At 36.8% G+C, this 18,424-nt stretch overlaps 1 protein-coding gene across 2 annotated transcripts in view; it reads left to right on the top strand.

The window, feature by feature from the left end:
- The window catches only part of KIF13B (kinesin family member 13B), a 200,005-nt gene that overhangs the window by 108,792 nt on the left and 72,789 nt on the right, over positions 1 to 18,424 (top strand). For both annotated transcript variants that reach the window (XM_072796102.1, XM_072796103.1), the window contains 7 exons: positions 4,160 to 4,246; positions 6,031 to 6,221; positions 6,894 to 7,104; positions 7,975 to 8,137; positions 11,474 to 11,620; positions 12,826 to 12,975; positions 13,269 to 13,397. In XM_072796102.1, the coding sequence (XP_072652203.1) occupies positions 4,160 to 4,246; positions 6,031 to 6,221; positions 6,894 to 7,104; positions 7,975 to 8,137; positions 11,474 to 11,620; positions 12,826 to 12,975; positions 13,269 to 13,397 (1,078 nt within the window). The remainder of the gene's footprint in view (positions 1 to 4,159; positions 4,247 to 6,030; positions 6,222 to 6,893; positions 7,105 to 7,974; positions 8,138 to 11,473; positions 11,621 to 12,825; positions 12,976 to 13,268; positions 13,398 to 18,424) is intronic.

Below are 18,424 nucleotides of genomic sequence, written 5' to 3' on the forward strand. Positions count from 1 at the left end.
TTTGGCTCAGGTCATGAGCTCGCAGTTGTGGGATCAAGCCCCATGTCTGGCTCTGTGCAGAGTCTACTTCAGATTCTGTCTCTCTCTCTCCCTCCCACACACACACTCTCTCTGTCTGTCTCTCTCTCTCAAATAAAGTCTTTAAAAATAAATAGATCTTTAAAACATATAATTACTAATTTTATCCAAAAAGTCTTTATTTTATTTTATTTTATTTTATTTTATTTTATTTTTTTATTTATGATAGGCACACAGTGAGAGAGAGAGAGGCAGAGACACAGGCAGAGGGAGAAGCAGGCTCCATGCACCGGGAGCCCAATGTGGGACTCGATCCCGGGTCTCCAGGATCGCGCCCTGGGCCAAAGGCAGGCGCCAAACCGCTGCGCCACCCAGGGATCCCCTCCAAAAAGTCTTTAAATATTGGGAAGCTATGAAACTCACGGTGAAGGATGCAAATGAGGAAGGGGAAAAAACAGAGTAGAAGCTGGGCCTGTCACTCCCAGCCTGGGTATTCTATTCTCCTATTAAATAATCTCACAGAATACCAGCCTCAGGCAAGGTTACTCTGAGGCTGTCATAAAATATGACAAAGCAGGCCACGTAAGAATTTTGTTTCGGTGCAGGCAGAAACCAAGGTTGTTCTGCCACACACCAAATAGCAAACACCTTCTCTTGGCTAAGATGAGTGATTACTTCTTTACCAGTCACAACTTTTATCTTTATTCTAGTCTCCCCTCTATTGATAGGATTTTTTGAAATGTCCAATCGTAAAAGTATGCCTGCTTTCTGACAATATCCAACATATACATAACCTCTGTCTCTCAGAGCCTTTGCCAGGTTGTCTAGCTAAAGCCCAAATCCTGTAACAGTCCTTCTGAGCATGCTATCACTAGGACACCCCATGGTTCCTGCAGCTGTGTCTTCTCCCTGTGCGTGCATAACCAGCCCACCTTGTTCAGCTACAGGAATGCTCCTAGGGGGCCTTTGGGTAGAGGACATTGACACAGGTCTCCAAACTCCCAATTCTCACTTGAAATTTACAGTTAGCATTAGATACAATCTATCAGCTGTTTTCCTCGCTTTGTCCATTTTCAAGAAAATACCACTTTCTGTATTTTGTTCAGGACACCATAATACTCTGGTATGAATGAACACAGTGCTTTTTATGTACTTCTCATTTTGTCACTTGAAATCTTTAAAAGGTTGTGCATTCAGGTCAAGATTTTTAAAAAGTAGTAATTTTTACTGCTTCATCAAGGATATCCTCAAAAGAAACATTTTTTTAAAATTGTGAGTGCATGGCAGTGAGTAGTCCAGTGACTACTAGTAATGTTTGGGGCCACTGCTTTGGTTTGTGCTAAAACACTAGCAGTTTTACACTCTGCTGGTATAAATGTCAACACAGTGAAAAAGGACAGGTTAGCATTATTATAAAAATAGCTTTGATCTTGGGGACCCCACAGAGACCACACTTTGAAAACTATTATTATAATCATGCTTTTATTTACTAATTATGGCTTAACTGCTGTAGCTTTTAAAAATTAGCATCTATGTATGTTTGCCTTTAATTGAACTCCTCATGGTATTTAAGGAATTTGTGTCATAAAAGGTAAAATCTGCTAATTTTACTAGGTTCCCTTTTGTTATAATTTTTGAGCTCGTGCTTTGAATAATCAGAGTATAGAAGGACCAATTACTTTTACTGTTTAAAAATCTACATGCTAAGTGAAATCCAGGTATAGAGAGTAGAATTTTGTGTGTGTGTGTGTGTGTGTATATATATATATACACACACACACACACACATATAGAGTAACTAGCAATATAAAGCCAGTTAAGTGTTTTAGGAAGGTAAAGAAACTAGGATAGTGTAGCCTGGAGTGATGAGCAACTTTTACAGATGAAGCAGAACCAACTGGCCTTTGAAAGCTGAGTAGGAATTGGAGAGTTGGATGGTGAGGGACGGGAACTCTATTCCAGGTTGCACGAATAGTATGTATAACCCTGGCTTTTTTGTTTTGTTTTGTTTTATAAATTTTTTTTAATTTATTTTTTATTGGTGTTCAATTTACTAACATACAGAATAACCCCCAGTGCCCGTCACCCATTCACTCCCACCCCCCGCCCTCCTCCCCTTCTACCACCCCTAATTCGTTTCCCAGAGTTAGCAGTCTTTACGTTCTGTCTCCCTTTCTGATATTTCCCACACATTTCTTCTCCCTTCCCTTATATTCCCTTTCACTATTATTTATATTCCCCAAATGAATGAGAACATATAATGTTTGTCCTTCTCCGACTGACTTACTTCACTCAGCATAATACCCTCCAGTTCCATCCACGTTGAAGCAAATGGTGGGTATTTGTCATTTCTAATAGCTGAGTAATATTCCATTGTATACATAAACCACATCTTCTTTATCCATTCATCTTTCGTTGGACACCGAGGCTCCTTCCACAGTTTGGCTATCGTGGCCATTGCTGCTATAAACATTGGGGTGCAGGTGTCCCGGTGTTTCATTGCATTTGTATCTTTGGGGTAAATCCCCAACAGTGCAATTGCTGGGTTGTAGGGCAGGTCTATTTTTAACTCTTTGAGGAACCTCCACACAGTTTTCCAGAGTGGCTGCACCAGTTCACATTCCCACCAACAATGTAAGAGGGTTCCCTTTTCTCCGCATCCTCTCCAACATTTGTTGTTTCCTGCCTTGTTAATTTTCCCCATTCTCACTGGTGTGAGGTGGTATCTCATTGTGGTTTTGATTTGTATTTCCCTGATGGCAAGTGATGCAGAGCATTTTCTCATGTGCATGTTGGCCATGTCTATGTCTTCCTCTGTGAGATTTCTGTTCATGTCTTTTGCCCATTTCGTGATTGGATTGTTTGTTTCTTTGCTGTGGAGTTTAATAAGTTCTTTATAGATCTTGGAAACTAGCCCTTTATCTGATATGTCATTTGCAAATATCTTCTTCCATTCTGTAGGTTGTCTTTTAGTTTTGTTGACTGTATCCTTTGCTGTGCAAAAGCTTCTTATCTTGATGAAGTCCCAATAGTTCATTTTTGCTTTTGTTTCTTTTGCCTTCATGGATGTATCTTGCAAGAAGTTACTATGGCCGAGTTCAAAAAGGGTGTTGCCTGTGTTCTTCTCTAACCCTGGCTTTGAAAGAAAATCAATCATGTTTAGTGATTAGAACATAAATCTTTTTTTTTTTTTTTTTTTGACTGGAGTTGAGAATTCACTAGAACGGGTAAAGAAAGAAAGAGGTAAACAGGGTTTCCTTTTGTAGGGCCTTGAGGGCCAAATTAAAGAACTTGACCTATATCCTATATCTAAGCAAATGAGTCCTCTAGTAGGAGAGAGGCTTGATAAAACTGGTATCCTCCGAATATCAGTCTTATAGTGGGATGCATACTTTTTTTTGAGATTTTATTTATTTATTCGTGAGAGACACCCAGAGAGAGGCAGAGACACAGGCAGAGGGAGAAGTAGGCTCCATGCAGGGAGCCTGATGTGGGACTCGATTCTGGAACTCCAGGATCATGCCCTGGGCCAAAGGCAGGTGCTAAACCGCTAAGCCACCCAGACGTCTCAGATGCATAATTTTTGTTTATTTCTTGCCCCTGCAAATTCTTCCCTTTATATCCTTCTATTCACCTTTCTGTTGAACCATTGTCAAGATAAGCAGTCAAGTAGACCTTATAAATCTTTTATATATTGATAGGATATGAATGTTTTTCTGTGCTCTAGGAAGTTACAGAAGAGAATTTAGCACTGGTCTCGTTTCTTGTATTTCTAGAGTGTAATTGGTTAATTGGCTATTATTCATGTAGATTGGACATAGTCATTTGAGTCATAATATATGCCACTACCAGCTTTTTAGTATTGTCTGTAATGACTCCATATTTACTCATTAATATGTTATATGACAAATTTGGAACTTTGAAAAGTAGAGGATAATAATTTATTATATTTAGCACCTTAAGCATTTTAAATAAATCAGCAGAGAAGTAAATACAAATAATAAAACTCACCGAGGGCAGGTTTTATTTTGGGGAATTGGTTATTTTGTTTTTCCTAGTACATAGATCTCTATAGTATTGGATAATTAAAGGAGAATACATGATAATCATTGTTTGCATGTTTGATCTCTTCTCCCTGCAGAACATTTGTAAATGGCTCTTCCGTATCTAGCCCTATACAGCTACACCACGGGGACAGGATATTATGGGGAAACAACCACTTCTTCAGGTATGACATTACTCATGGCTCTTAAAAAGAAATTATTGAAGATTATACCTTGAAACGGAAGAATGTATATTAGAAGGTAAACTTAACTCCAATGAAAGTATTGTTTGTTGTGGACATATATATTTACTGACTGTATATGGTTTGTTCACTATATGCTTTGAGCCTGAGAGATATTAGAACAATATACTCAGGAAAAATAAGGAGTTTACTTACTTATTTTTCCTTTTTATTTCCCCGTGGAAGATGATTGTTTTGCCGTCTGGTAAAAGAATTAATTAATTTTTTTTTCTGACATGCTTATCTTTCAATTTGTTTATTTTTTTTATGGGAAAAGTAGTAGTTTTAGTTTCCTAATTTGTAAGATAAAATTCGGAAAAACAGTAAAGCAAAATAAGGTTCAAAGTTCCTCGGTGGCTCAGTTGGTTAGATGCCTGCTTTCAGCTCAGGTCATGGTCCTGGGGTCCTGGGATTGAGCACCATGTCAGGCTTCCTGCTCAGTGAGTGGGTCTGCTTGTCCCTCTCCCCCTGCCCCTCCCCCCTGCTTGTTCTCTTTCTCTCTCTCTCTCCCTCTCTCTCCCAAATAAATAAATGAAATCTTTAAAAAATATAAAGTTTGTATTTCATTTAGGAATGTTTTCAGCTATATATAATGGCAAACTTGACTATAATAGCTTAAACAGTTTGTTTCACTGACCAAATAAGAAATCCCAAGGTGGATGTTTATTGGCATTGGCTAATAAGCCTCTCAAAACTGTCATAGCAGAAGGCTTGTCACTATCTCATTGTCTTGGCATTTCCCTGTGGTCTAAAGATGGCTATGCCACTCCAGGTATCAAAGCAGCATCCAGGCACATACGAAGAAAATGAGGGAGAAGGCCCTATCTGCTTGATCAGAAAAAGCGGAAGTCTTCCCAGAGTCTCTAGCAACCTTCCATTTTTTGTCTCATTTGCTAGAATATGCCTCTTAACTACAAGGGAGGCTGAGAAAGTACCTGTTCTGGGACTGCACACATTGTTTCCCATAGAAAATTGCTGTTGTGTTGCCAGGGAAGGATGGGCTAGAGATTGTATAGAACTGAAATCCTGCTCTGGTTCTCTTCCTGTCACTGGTCACCATGCTTGGGATATCAGACTGACTTTTCTTATAGCTAATGGAGATCAGTTGCTTGTAGGCCAGTCGATATTTTGATTACTGGGGAAAAGGTAGAGGGGTACAAAGTATGCAGAAAATATTTTTCCTTTTTTTTTCCTTCTCAAACTAAATCAAGTGTAAACTGCTTGGCTTAGTACTCAAGGCCTTCATAATTTGGGATAAGTTGATCTTTCCAGTATTATCTCCCATAACCTCTTCTGTACAAACTTCACATACCACTATGTTGTTTTATTCATAATTTCTCCAGAGGCTATGAGAGTTTCCAGCTCTATATCTCTTATGCTGTTCCCATTGCCCTAACTGCCCTGCTTTCTCCTTATTTTCTAAGACTTGGCTCAGATGACTTCCTACTCTGTCATCTTTTCTGTTGTTACTCCTCAGTGGTCCTCAGCTTTTCTTCAGCACCTAGCTTGTCACAGTCATGTGGCCCCAAGTCACATGGTCTGTTGTAACTATTTGCTCATGCGTGTGTGTTTATTTCTACTACTAGAGGATAAAATTCCTGAGTATAGTAATTAATTGCCTTACCCTTACATTGTACCCCCTTGGCATCTAGCAAATACCAGTATTTAATGAATGGAATAAATGCATATCTTTATTTTAAAAATAATACTCTTTTTTTTCCACCAAGACTGAATTTGCCTAAAAAGAAAAAGAAAGCAGATCGAGAGGATGATGAACATGATATCTCCATGAAGAATGAAACCAGTTCAGAGCAGCTGGATGTAGATGGAGACTCCTCCAGTGAGGTGTCCAGTGAAATCAACTTCAATTATGAATATGCACAAATGGAGGTCACTATGAAGGCCCTGGGTAATAATGGTGAGCAGATCTGTTGTGCATTTTAAAATATGTATTTTTTAATTTATTCATGAGAGACAGAGAGAGAGGCAGAGACATAGGCAGAGGGAGAAGGAGGCTTCCCTGCGGGGAGCCTGGTGTGGGACTCGATCCAGGACCCTGGGATTAAGGCCTGAGCCAAAGGCAGATGCTCAACTACTGAGCCACCCAGGTGCCTCTAGAATCTTTTAAAGTTGATGGAAAGCTAAAAATGTTTATGACTGAGACTTTTTAAATGTTAAAAAAAAAAGGAAATCTTAGTTATTCTCTATATTCTTTTAATTTATAACATTTATAAAAACTTTTCATTCTTTCAGCCTTGATTACAAATCACTGCAAAGTTTGTTCTCATTGATAGAATTTTTCAGGTTTGAAACTTGACTGCCACTGCCACTCTTAGGTTATGTGTAGAACGTGCAGTAGGCCTGCTTTTCCTGTATGGAAGACAGTTTGGCATGTATCTGACAGTATAGATGATATGATGAGTGGTTGGGAGTAAGGAAAACTGAATTTATTCCACACTCTCTTCAAGAAATATTCACTTACTAATTAGGATGACAAACTGCATAGCAATATAGAACAACGTTTGAAATCTATTGTGTTATACTGTTACTTTTTGTTCATTATTTACCTTAAAAAAAAACTCTTGTTTAGATCCAATGCAGTCCATATTGAACAGCCTAGAACAACAGCATGAAGAAGAAAAACGATCTGCATTAGAACGCCAGAGGCTTATGTATGAACATGAATTGGAGCAATTACGAAGAAGGCTGTCTCCTGAGAAACAAAACTGTCGTAGTGGGGACAGGTTTTCTTTCCACTCACCCAGCGCTCAACAGCGATTGAGACAGTGGGCTGAAGAGAGGTAGGTGCATAGGGCCTTTATTAAGTGTGCATAGCATATGCTCAACACTTTAACCTACCTAGGTAAGACACAGTACGGAGAAATCTAGACATTACTTGAAATAGAATTATATTAAGAAAGAATGTTGTAGCTTAATTAATAAGAACTTTTTGGCATTATCTTTTTTTCATTTTTGAGAAAAATGAGAATGAGAATTACCAATTTAGATTGATTTATTTAAAGTTGTCCATGTGAAGTGCTGCCCCATTTTAGTTTGTATGGCTTTTGGATTTGAATAAGCAAGTATTTGTACTTAGAAGTTATACTTTATCATTGTATTATACTCTAGGTTCTGAAGCTTGGGTAGATGCTTTTTAAAAAAAGGAAAAAAAAAAAAGAAATGTGGTTATCTGGACTGATTAGCTCAGGTAGGTAAAGCATGGTGCTAATGAGATGCAGATTGCAAGTTTGACTCTATGGGCTAATTAGCATTGCACTCAAATGTCTCATCCATGGTTACCAACTGTACTTAACTAACCTCTTGCTATCCAAAGTTTAGTCTGCAGACAGGCAGCATCTCTGTCAGGTGGAGATTGATAGACGTGTAGTGTGTCAGGCCCCACCTCAGACCTGCTGAATCAAAATCTTTAGTTTCTCAAGATCCCCTGGGGGAGGTTTGTAGACACCATCAAATTTTTGAAACACTGTCCTAATCAATGGCCAGCTTGTTACACGAGCGTGCATGGGTCGGTGTCAGTAATATATTCCCTGTATGCAAAAGGTGGTTGTAGAGCTTGGTTCGCAGTTTGGCATTAACATATTGCGTACTACCTAATACTCTGATGTGCTGCTTGATGGTTATCCTTCACCTCCCCCCCCCTTTTTTAAAAGAGAGGCAACACTGAATAACAGTCTGCTAAGGCTGAGAGAACAAATTGTGAAAGCCAATCTGTTGGTGAGAGAAGCGAGTTACATTGCAGAGGAACTGGATAAAAGAACAGAGTACAAAGTAACCCTGCAGATTCCAGCCTCCAGCCTTGATGCCAACAGGAAGGTGAGGTTGCTGTCAATGGGAGACAAACTGCTGTCTGTTTCACCCATGTTATTTCAACACCCATGGGTTTGCCCTCATCCTTACGTACACTCTCTGCAGTCTACATCCTTCTGTACATGTTCTCCACTCTTCAGTAGAATTCATTTGCTTTTAATTCTCTGCCTTTGTGCATATGTGTTCTTTGTCCACTAGAACCATCCTCTCCACCTTTTCCCACCACACCCCACCAATTTATTTCACTCAGCTCCCTTTTCTTCCAGTCTGTTTATATGATTTCTGAAAAGTCTTTTCCTGATGGATCTTTGGAAAGTGGTTTTTGCCCTCCATTCTGTTACCACTCTATAGCCACTTAAGTTGTGTTTATTTTGTGTATATCATGTTATTTTTACTTGCTAATTGATTGCTTTGCAAAACTGTTTATTAGTTCTTTTATGTGTATATTCACGATTACAATTTTTTTTTATGTAATGTAGTAACCTTAATAAAATGTAGGGAAGGTGGAAATCCCATCAAAAATTTCTATCTTTGCCATCCAGTTGTTTTCTTTGATTTTAAGGCTCTTTTCTAGCTCTTGATCATATTCATATATAATTTTTGATAGTATATAGAATTTGGTATTCAGATAAATATTTTGAGGGTCCATGTGATTTGTTTCTCCCACAGTATTCGACACAGCAAAGCTTTAATGAATCCTTTGGGTATTCTATTCTGATTTGGTAGCCATGACCACATCTCTCTTCTTGTGACATCACAGCCTCAAGGTCAATGTTTTCACAAAATAGATACTTGGCAAATATGATGCTTAATGTTTTGAGTAATATAGGTATTGTGAATGTGATGCACTCATTGCTTTATGGAGATGTGTCTTTTGATACCTATTCTCTGTGTAATTTGAACCTAGAACTTTATTTTGCTTGTTGGTATTTATAGGGCAAACCATGGGTGCAGTGAAACTCAGACAAAAAGCAGTAGAGGAAAACCACTCATGGGCAGAAGGTATAGGGCTTAGATTCTTCTAGCATACTGAGCAGAGCAAGGTCTTCTTCCATTCTGTAGTGTTTCAGTTGGAAAAACAGAAACATAACCATTTTTTCCCCATTAAGCATGACTGTCTGTAGCTTTTTCCTGTGTATCCTGGCTCGGGCTTTGTTGAAAGAAGCAACCTTGCCTCCAGGCAGTCAAGTCAATACCTAGAAGTGATGCATCATTTGCATCTCTCTCTCCTATACCCCTGATGTTGTGTTCGTTGAGCTGTTTCCAAGGCTGATGGAGATGCTGTACATTACTGGAGTGAGGGCAGCCTTTGTTAACATGTTAATAGCTACTAATCTTTGCTTATATTACGATTTAATAGATTAGTATTTTCAGATTTCCCTCAGAGAGAGGAGAGGAGCTGGACAAGGAAGTTATTTCTTACGGAGAGAGTCTCCTGAACTCAGGCCAGGCCAACAAAACCTTTTGTCCAACAAAATCTTTTGTTTTTGGTACTTGCAAGCTTCTTTTCACTTAATGTCTTGGCCATGCTGTGAGCACTGTTGTTTGTTTTGGTCTTACTCTTCTTGGTCTTGTATTCGACTCTCTTTCTCATGATTTTGGTAAGAGGCAGAAATTTCTTTTTTCTTTTTCCCAGTTCTTGTTATAGTTGCAGGAGGGCCAAGTCATGATGATGCTGCAGCATATTGCTGGTTGCCATTTTCTTCCCATTCTAGCATTCTCTGCCTGCAATACCACTCCTTGTGGATCATTGATGAGCTCTTTGTATTAATTCCCTAGCTGGCTGAGTATAAGGTAGAAGGGCCTTTATAGTATATGAGAGGGTGGTAATTTTTGAGCTCTGAACTGAGAATCTACTGTTATGTAAATTTGGTTTCTTGGAAAGGATTATAATAAGTAAGATGTTAAAGTAACATTGGTGTATTTCAAAATTTCCTAAAGTTCTGAGTACACCTATCTAAATAGTTGACAAATGATCCAGTAAATCTAAATTGATTAGGTAATTGATGGATAACTTCGCTCTGGGGGAGATACACAAGGGCATTTTTATTTTCTACTTTGTAGTTTTAAGAGTTTAAAAACTGTTTCTATATAAAAAACACATTGCTCTGGGGTGCCTAGGTGGCGCAGTTGGTTGAGCTTCTGATTTTTGGTTTCAGCTTAGGTCATGATTTCAGGGTCCTGGGATGGAGCCCCACATGGCAGAGGGGGAGAGAGGGGGGAGTCCGTGCTCAGCAGGGAGTCTGCTTGAGATTCTTTCTCTGCCTCTCCCTCTGCTCCTCTCACTCATGGTCTCTCTCTTTCTCTCTCTCAAATAAATAAAATCTTAAAAAAAAACTCAAACCCTTATTGCTTTTACAAACCGGAAAAACTTCATTAAATTCTAGGAGTTTTTTTTCCCTGGGAAAATTCACGTAACATAAAATAAACCATTTTAAAGTGAGCAGTTTAGGGATACCTGGGTGGCTCAGTCGATTAAGAGTCCTGACTCTGGATTTTGGCTCAGGTCATGATCTTAAGGGTCTGTGCTGGGTTTTGGACCCTGCTTAAGATTCTCTCTATCCCCATCTCTCCCATCTTTCAAAAAAAAAAAAAAAAAAAAGATGAAGTCAACAGTTCAGTGGTATTTAGTCCATTCACTGTGGTGTGTGACCAACATCTCTATCTAGTTCCATACTGGTTTTTTTAAAAATTTTAAATTATATATATCTACAAACTGTTATAATTTGTTGCCTCGAAATGGGTAAATGGGATTCTTTTCACAGTTGCTCTTTTAAACATTTTGTGTTTTGTACCACACATTAAGAAACTACCCATTAAAAATTTTTTTTAAATTAAAACTTTTGAAAAGTAAGTGATCATTTCTTAGGTATGCATCCTAGCAAACTTTCCTTTGCTATTCAATGCTTATGACTCTTTTTCCTACCCACTGATACTCTGATCATATGATGGACAAATAACAATTTCCTATTAATGTTTAAATCCCAAATGTTTAAAATCCAAAAGACTAAATCATGTTGATTTACTAATGTTTAAAACCCAAAAGAATAAATAAATATGATTTAAATTTATATCCAGTTTACTAGATGAATAACTTACTATATGAATTTACTTTATAAAATTACATCTAATTTACATAATTTAAATTTTTATCACAGTTGGATATAATGGCATTATAATAAGCTTGTAAGATTTCTGAGAAGGTTTGTACTGAACTGGATAGAGAAGGATAGCAATTTCAAGTTTGGTTGATGACATTTGACTGGTATGTATAGAATGTTCAGGGTTGACTTCCATGAGGATATCTTTGTGTGTCACATGATCACTCTTTCTGTTTTACAGAGAGGCTCTCTTCTTAGTGAACCTGCAATCCAGGTGAGAAGAAAAGGAAAAGGAAAACAGATTTGGTCTCTAGAAAAACTGGACAACAGGTTACTGGATATGAGAGACCTTTATCAGGAGTGGAAGGAGTGTGAAGAAGATACCCCAGTAAGTTATCTGAGAAAAATAACTGGTAGTTATAGAAGGAATCAAGCAAGAAGGAGCCTACCCATTTTTTTAGGGAAGAATTATTCATTCTTCTAAAATAGTAATCCTGAATCTAGAATAATACTTATTTTAATCCTCTAAATTATTTGGCTAATCAAGAAACTTAATAGCCTATTTTTTTTGGCATCTTCTTTCTTTTCCTCCTTTTGTGTTCTCTGGATTTCTAGTAGAATCTTCTACATTCCATTCTGACATCTATTGGTGTCACAAGTGTCTGCTTCTGTACTGGACTGTGAATTTACTCAGGACAGAGACCACACCTTATTCATTCTCTCCCCACTTCTCCACACTTTGCTAACAGAAACTTACAATACCTCTTTTTTGAATAGAACATCAGTGGTATCTTAATATTTATATTACTAAGAGCAGATTTTAAAGGAGTTTTGATCCTAAGATGGGTGCTGTACAGCTGTACTTGTCGAACTTTCTCAAGTTGCAGCTTTTCCCATTTAGGTCAGCCACGTACTTGTGCATATTTTAAAACAGAAATACATACCATGTATGTTTTTATAATTTTCAACACTGGTCTTGTTTCCACATAGAGTTGTTTATTTCCCTCTTGTTTGTTATTTTTATTTTTAGCATCTTGTTTTTTAAAAACATGTTTATTTTTTCCAGATTGTCATCAATAAAAATGATATTTTATAGTTAGATGACATTTTTTTTCTTCAAAATTTTTTCCCTTTTCTTTTTTCTTCCATACTCTTCTTATATTTTAGCCTAGAAATAAAACATTAACAATTTACAAAAAAGAAAGCACTCTCATGTAAGGGGGTCAGCTCTCCTTGGTGGCACTGTATCTTATGATTTGGCAGGAACAAGTGGAATAGACATGAATGAAAACTGAAGAGTACTTTTGTATACTCGACTCACTTTTTTAGTCAATTGGTTTTCTCTGTTTTTATGGCAAGATTTCCACATAACGAAAAAGAAGTGATAAATGTAATGACATATTTCTGAGATGGCTGTCATGGGTGAAGGATGTTGACCATTATTCTAAAATAGGGAGTGAGGAATAGTGTGTGTAATCCAGTGCTATGCTTAACCTAAGTTTAATAACTTTATTAGAGGCCATCAAAAAGTGGTAGTAGGTTGAATTAATTTAAGTGATTTCTGAAGTTGCAATGTCTAAAATCTCTTTAAAGGTCATACGATCTTACTTTAAGCGTGCTGATCCATTCTATGATGAGCAGGAAAATCACAGTCTTATTGGGGTGGCGAATGTTTTCCTCGAGTCACTCTTCTATGATGTGAAGTTACAGTATGCTGTTCCAATTGTCAACCAGAAAGGAGAGGTTAGTTGTCTTTTCATGCCTTGTACTCTTCAGAGAAAAGTTTAAGAAGCAGTAGAGTGTTGATAGGATATTGTTGTGACTCTTTGTCATTAATAACAAATGCTATTTATGTGTATTATTAATACATGTTTTTCCATCTTCTTGATGGTGATTATTCCAGTACTTTGAGGAGAAGTAACTGTTAGAACCTAGGCTTCTAAATTGTCATTTACTTTTAACCCAACCATTTGATTCTAAAGCTGAAGAAAGAACAAAATCTGGAAAGAGTACCTGCTTTTCCTCTGTTGTTATAGGTGGCAGGTCGGCTGCATGTAGAGGTGATGCGAATCAGTGGTGACATTGGGGAAAGAATTGCTGGAGGTGATGACAGCATAGATCTTTCCTGTGATAAGGAAACCCAAGAAAACAGACTTGTGTGCATGGTAAGTCCCAGTTTCATTTCGAAGCAGTGGAAGTGTAGCTGATTTGAGGGTTGTAGGTAGTTAGACAATAAATGCTGTTCTTTTTCAAATTTTGAAAGTATCTGTTCCTAAATAAATCTTTAGTATTGGTATTCTAGAGACCATATTTCATTGTATATACTGTTTTTTTAAAAAAATATTTATTTATTCATGAGAGACACACAGAGAGAGGCAGAGAGATAGAGGGAGAAGCAGGCTCCTCCTAGGGAGCCTGATGCGGGACTCGATCCCCAGACCAGGATCACACCTTGAGCCAAAGGCAGATGCTCAACTGTTGAGCCCTCAGGTGTCCCTGTATATACTGATTTACCACTCAGCTAGGTACTTCCATTGTCTTCCTCTATAAAGCCTGTAGGATAAGTCACTTCTTTTTTCTGGACCATTCTGCTCCAAAGTTATATGGATGTTTGTCTGAACTTCTCTGCAGAAAAACAGTTTTTTTTCACATAAATTTCCTCCTCCTATTAGACCTCTTGACTTCTGCTATGCTTGTGATTCATCCTAGCCCCGATTCTGTTCACACTGTTTTTCCACGTTTTTTTTTTTTGTTTCTCGTTACCAATGTGCATTTGCGTATGCTATTCCAGATGTGCTGACCTCAAACCCTACTCTTTCTAACCTTCCGAGGTGTGCCATTCATGAACACTGTTGAGTATTATGTGTCAGACATCATGCTGGGAATATAACGATGAAAAAGGCAGGACTTCTTTTCTTAAGGAACAACCTGTGTAGTTTGTGTGTATGTGTAAGGGGGACACACAAGTGAACAGAAGATTCCCAATATCATGTGACCCAAGTGCTCTGAGAGAGGTAGACAAGATATGTTTTGGGACATAGAGGAGAGATAATTAACTCAGAGTAAAGTCTGAGGAAAAATTCTGGAAACAAGACTCAGAGTGAAACTGAAGGAGAGCATGTTATGTAAAACTCTTTCTCCATGAGGTGCTTTATTTTTTTCATGGATAATTGCTAGGTAAATTTTAAGTAGGTCATTATATTCCTGAACTCCTATCCAATTGGTGTAGTCAGTGCCACCTCTGTTACTCATTATGACAATGAAAAAAAATCCTCTCATACATTTCTAAATATACCCTCGCTGGGCCTTTGTGCCATTGGTTGAGAATCACTGGAGGAACCACTTAAAAGGTTTTTGAGGAAGAGAAATCCATGAGGGTCATAGGAACAGTGTACAAGTGAGAAGAAGGCGATTAAAAAGTGCAGTGAAAAAAATCCTAAACTTAACTCTAATTTCATAATCCATCTCAGTCCAGTCCTGTGTCTCAGTAAATATTTCTAGAATGGATACCAAAAGGAGTGAGGCAAGCTATGCGGAAGCTGTAGCTATTAGAGATGGCTTCCTTTCTATGGGTCTTTGCTTGCATATATTAAGGCCTCAAATGTTTAAGGCAGATACTTCAGAATGGGGGGGGGGGATTCTTAATTCATTAAAAGGTGAATCTTTCATTGTGTTATCCATGATTCTAGAACATTTTTTTCTGAGATGATATGATTCGCAATGTTGGAACATAGACTTGATGACATTCCATAACAGCCCATTTAAAAGATGTTAGACTAGTAAATGCAGCTGTGTGAAAGTTTACATTAGTACAAGGATACTGTCTCACTTGGAAAAAAATCATCACTGAAAAAAGTAGTATATCCTGGATAACATAAGCTTAAAAAAAAAAAAAAAAGTTAGGGATATGTGGGTGGCTCAGCAGTTGAGCATCTGCCTTTAGCTCAGGGTGTGATCCCAGAGTCCGGGGATCAAGTCCCATGTCATGCTTCCTCCATGGAGCATCCTTATCCCTCTGCCTGTGTTTCTGCCTCTCTCTTTCATGAATAAATGAATAAAAATTTTAAAAAATAAAAATAAAAAAGATTACAAAAAATAAAGTTAAATATCTTAAGTTTTTTTAATGGAAGATATCAAACATAGACAAAGTAGTGAGAAAAGTGTTATTAATCCCCACCCACCTTCCCTCAGAATTATCAACTCATGGTCAGTCTTATTTCACTCATCCACTTAAGCTACTCTGTACTATCCCCTTCCCATGAATTATTTTGAAGCTATTCCAGACATCATATTTCATCTATACTAGTTTAGTATGTATCTCCAAAAGAAGAGTACTTTAAAAAAGCCATTATATCATAATCAAAAATTAATACTTTCTTGAGATACCCAGTTTCCTTGATTGTCTTGTTTGAGGTGTCTGTTAAATCTATCTTAATCTTTAGGAGCTGGCACTTGTGCTTGCTTGCTTCCTTTCTCTCATTCTCTCTTTTTCTCTTACCCTACAATTTATCTGTTGTAGAAATTGGGTTGTTGTCTTGTATTTTCTCATAATCTGGATTTTGCTGATGGGTGTTATTTAATGGGTTAAGATGTATTTGCTGTAAATTGGTAATTAGATATGAAGATGTTAAATGGGGAAGGAGAATAGCAAGGACATTTTATAGGTGGTGGGGTGTTCTTCCATCAGAAGGCTTTCTTTTGGGGATGTTAGCAATTACTGGTGATTATTACCTAGATATTTCATTAGGAGTTAGAAAAGAATGATACTATAATTCTGTCACCCCTCATTTATTAGCTAGAATTCTTTTCTAGAGAGAATTTTCCTATTAAATCAAGTATTTTGCTCTTCAGAGATATGTATAGGAAAGGCAGGGTAAATACTCCATTCTATTCTCCTTTAAAAAAAATCTCATTTTCAGAAAAATTAATTGGTTTTCCTTCTAGTATACAAAAGTAACCAGTGAGATTTTACTTTATTTTCAGCCAAATATCATTATGAGCTCTTCAATTTAGATATATTTGATGTGTTTCAATCCATTGTATTTATTACCTATATTGAACCTCAGTTGATCCCATCTTTGACCCATGTGCTTCTCTTCAGTTGTCTTGGAGTCCTTTTGACACAACCCTAACCCATGGGCATTTCCTATATTCTAACCATGTAATAGTCTTTGTGTAAAAGGAAGAAGATAGACTATATGACAAAAATATTGATGGAAAAAATGAAATCAGTCTGGGACACTTAATAATAGGTGATAATTTATCACCAGCTTATAAAAGTAGTCTGGATTGTGTTTTTTGTGATGAAAAATAAGTATGTGCATATTAAATATTGATATCTTTAAATATCTTTACATTAAATTAAATTAGTATGTTTTAAAACCCCAAACAGCATGTCTTCTGACATTCTTGGGCTTTATATTGAGCAGTGGCAAGTCAAAGTCTATGGTATTCTGACACCTTGTGGTGATTTTGATTTCTGTATGCAGAAACTTAAAAAACAAAAAACAAAAACTATGTTCTGGGTATGAGGCTATTCCTCATTCCTGATATTCTTCATTCCTGGCAGTCTTATTCCTGAAAGTTGCCTGTAGAATATAGGTCAGCATATAAAATCTTATAATGTATTTCGATCTTAAAATTGAGATTGATTTTTAAGAAAAAATATTGGCTTTTTGATGGAATTTAATCACAGAGAAGTATGTATCAAACATCTGTCCATTCAGTACTTGGATGTGATTTTGTTCATTTCATTTTATTTGTACAGTCATTCCTCACACCAGCATCATTCCTCACACTACATCATCATTAGGTAGGTAGCTATCCTGTTTCACATAGGCGAAATCTCAGCCTAAGAAAACTAAGAATTTAATCTGCTCAAAAACAGAAGCTAATATGTGACAGAGAGTTTTATTTAGATCTTTGTTCTACAAAAATCTTGTAATCTTCTCAAATATCACATTGTCTCACCTTGAAGAATATACTAAAAATTTTTTTAAAACTTAATGAAAAAAGTGATGGTTTTTAAAATTTAACAAAAAATTAATTGCCAAACACTGATTGCTCACTCTTTTGGGTTTGGACAAATAAATTGCATTAGTCAATCTGTCTTTTTGTAGCCTTTCAGAGAATTGATATCTAAATGTTTCAAACTCTTGTTGCCATTGTAGGGAAAAATGAACAGTAATAGGATTTCTCAACAGTTGCCTACCCATTATATAAGTGCCTGGTATAGAAGAAAATAGTCATCTGCTTTGCACGATATTCTGTGTTATTATTAATGCACCCTAAAACGTTAAGACAATTATATTTGTGGTTGTTGAACTACATCAGCTTTGGCCACATATTCAAGTTTATTTTTGTTAAATTTATTTACTGGATGCATAGCACATCATACAACATGCAGGAAGTGACCAAGTGAAAAACATAATAAATGATCAGTGCTCAATCATATGAAAGTCAGCCCAGTCAATTCTAAAATTAGAATTTAGTTTTGCTTAATTAATTTTAGAATTTAGTTTCCTTTATAGTTGGAGGAGTTTTAGAATGTCACAACTTATCACAAAAATTCCAACTTAAAAATCAACCTGTCACTGCTGACCAAAAGAAATATTTAGAATATTTGACTGCTTTAAATCCATTATGGGCATTTATTCCTGGTGCATTTGGGTCTGATTAGACATCTATTTCTAACTGCATGTTGTTATCACAAAATTCTACACTCCTACGCCCAGGATGCATTTCCTTTGATTCATCGCCCCTAAGTCCACATAGAGAAGGCATTCAGTAAGAGTTGGTACAGAGATCAACATTCACTATCTTTAATCTCCTCCTTTTGTCCCTCCAGATCTTCAAAGTATACCTTCCTAATGCCTTTAAAATTTTCCAAAAAATTCTCTAGTACCATGTAATGTTCTACTCAAGAACCTTGTTATTTTTTTATCCTTCAAAATATCAAATAAATGTTTTTTGCCCTTTACTGAATGTTCCTTATTGGCACCTATGCTGATTTCATTCTTCATTTATCATTCCTAACAATCTTATGTTCTTGGGACCTGTCCATAGTTAGCTGAATTCATATCATTGAATGGTGTTGATGGTTGAGAACTTTTATTTTTTTGAGCCAATTATTATTATTATTATTATTATTATCATTATATGATGATCATAGTGATGTTGTAAGAAACTAGAA

Source organism: Canis lupus, chromosome 24 (assembly GCF_048164855.1).
Source record: "Canis lupus baileyi chromosome 24, mCanLup2.hap1, whole genome shotgun sequence".
NCBI lineage: Eukaryota > Metazoa > Chordata > Mammalia > Carnivora > Canidae > Canis > Canis lupus.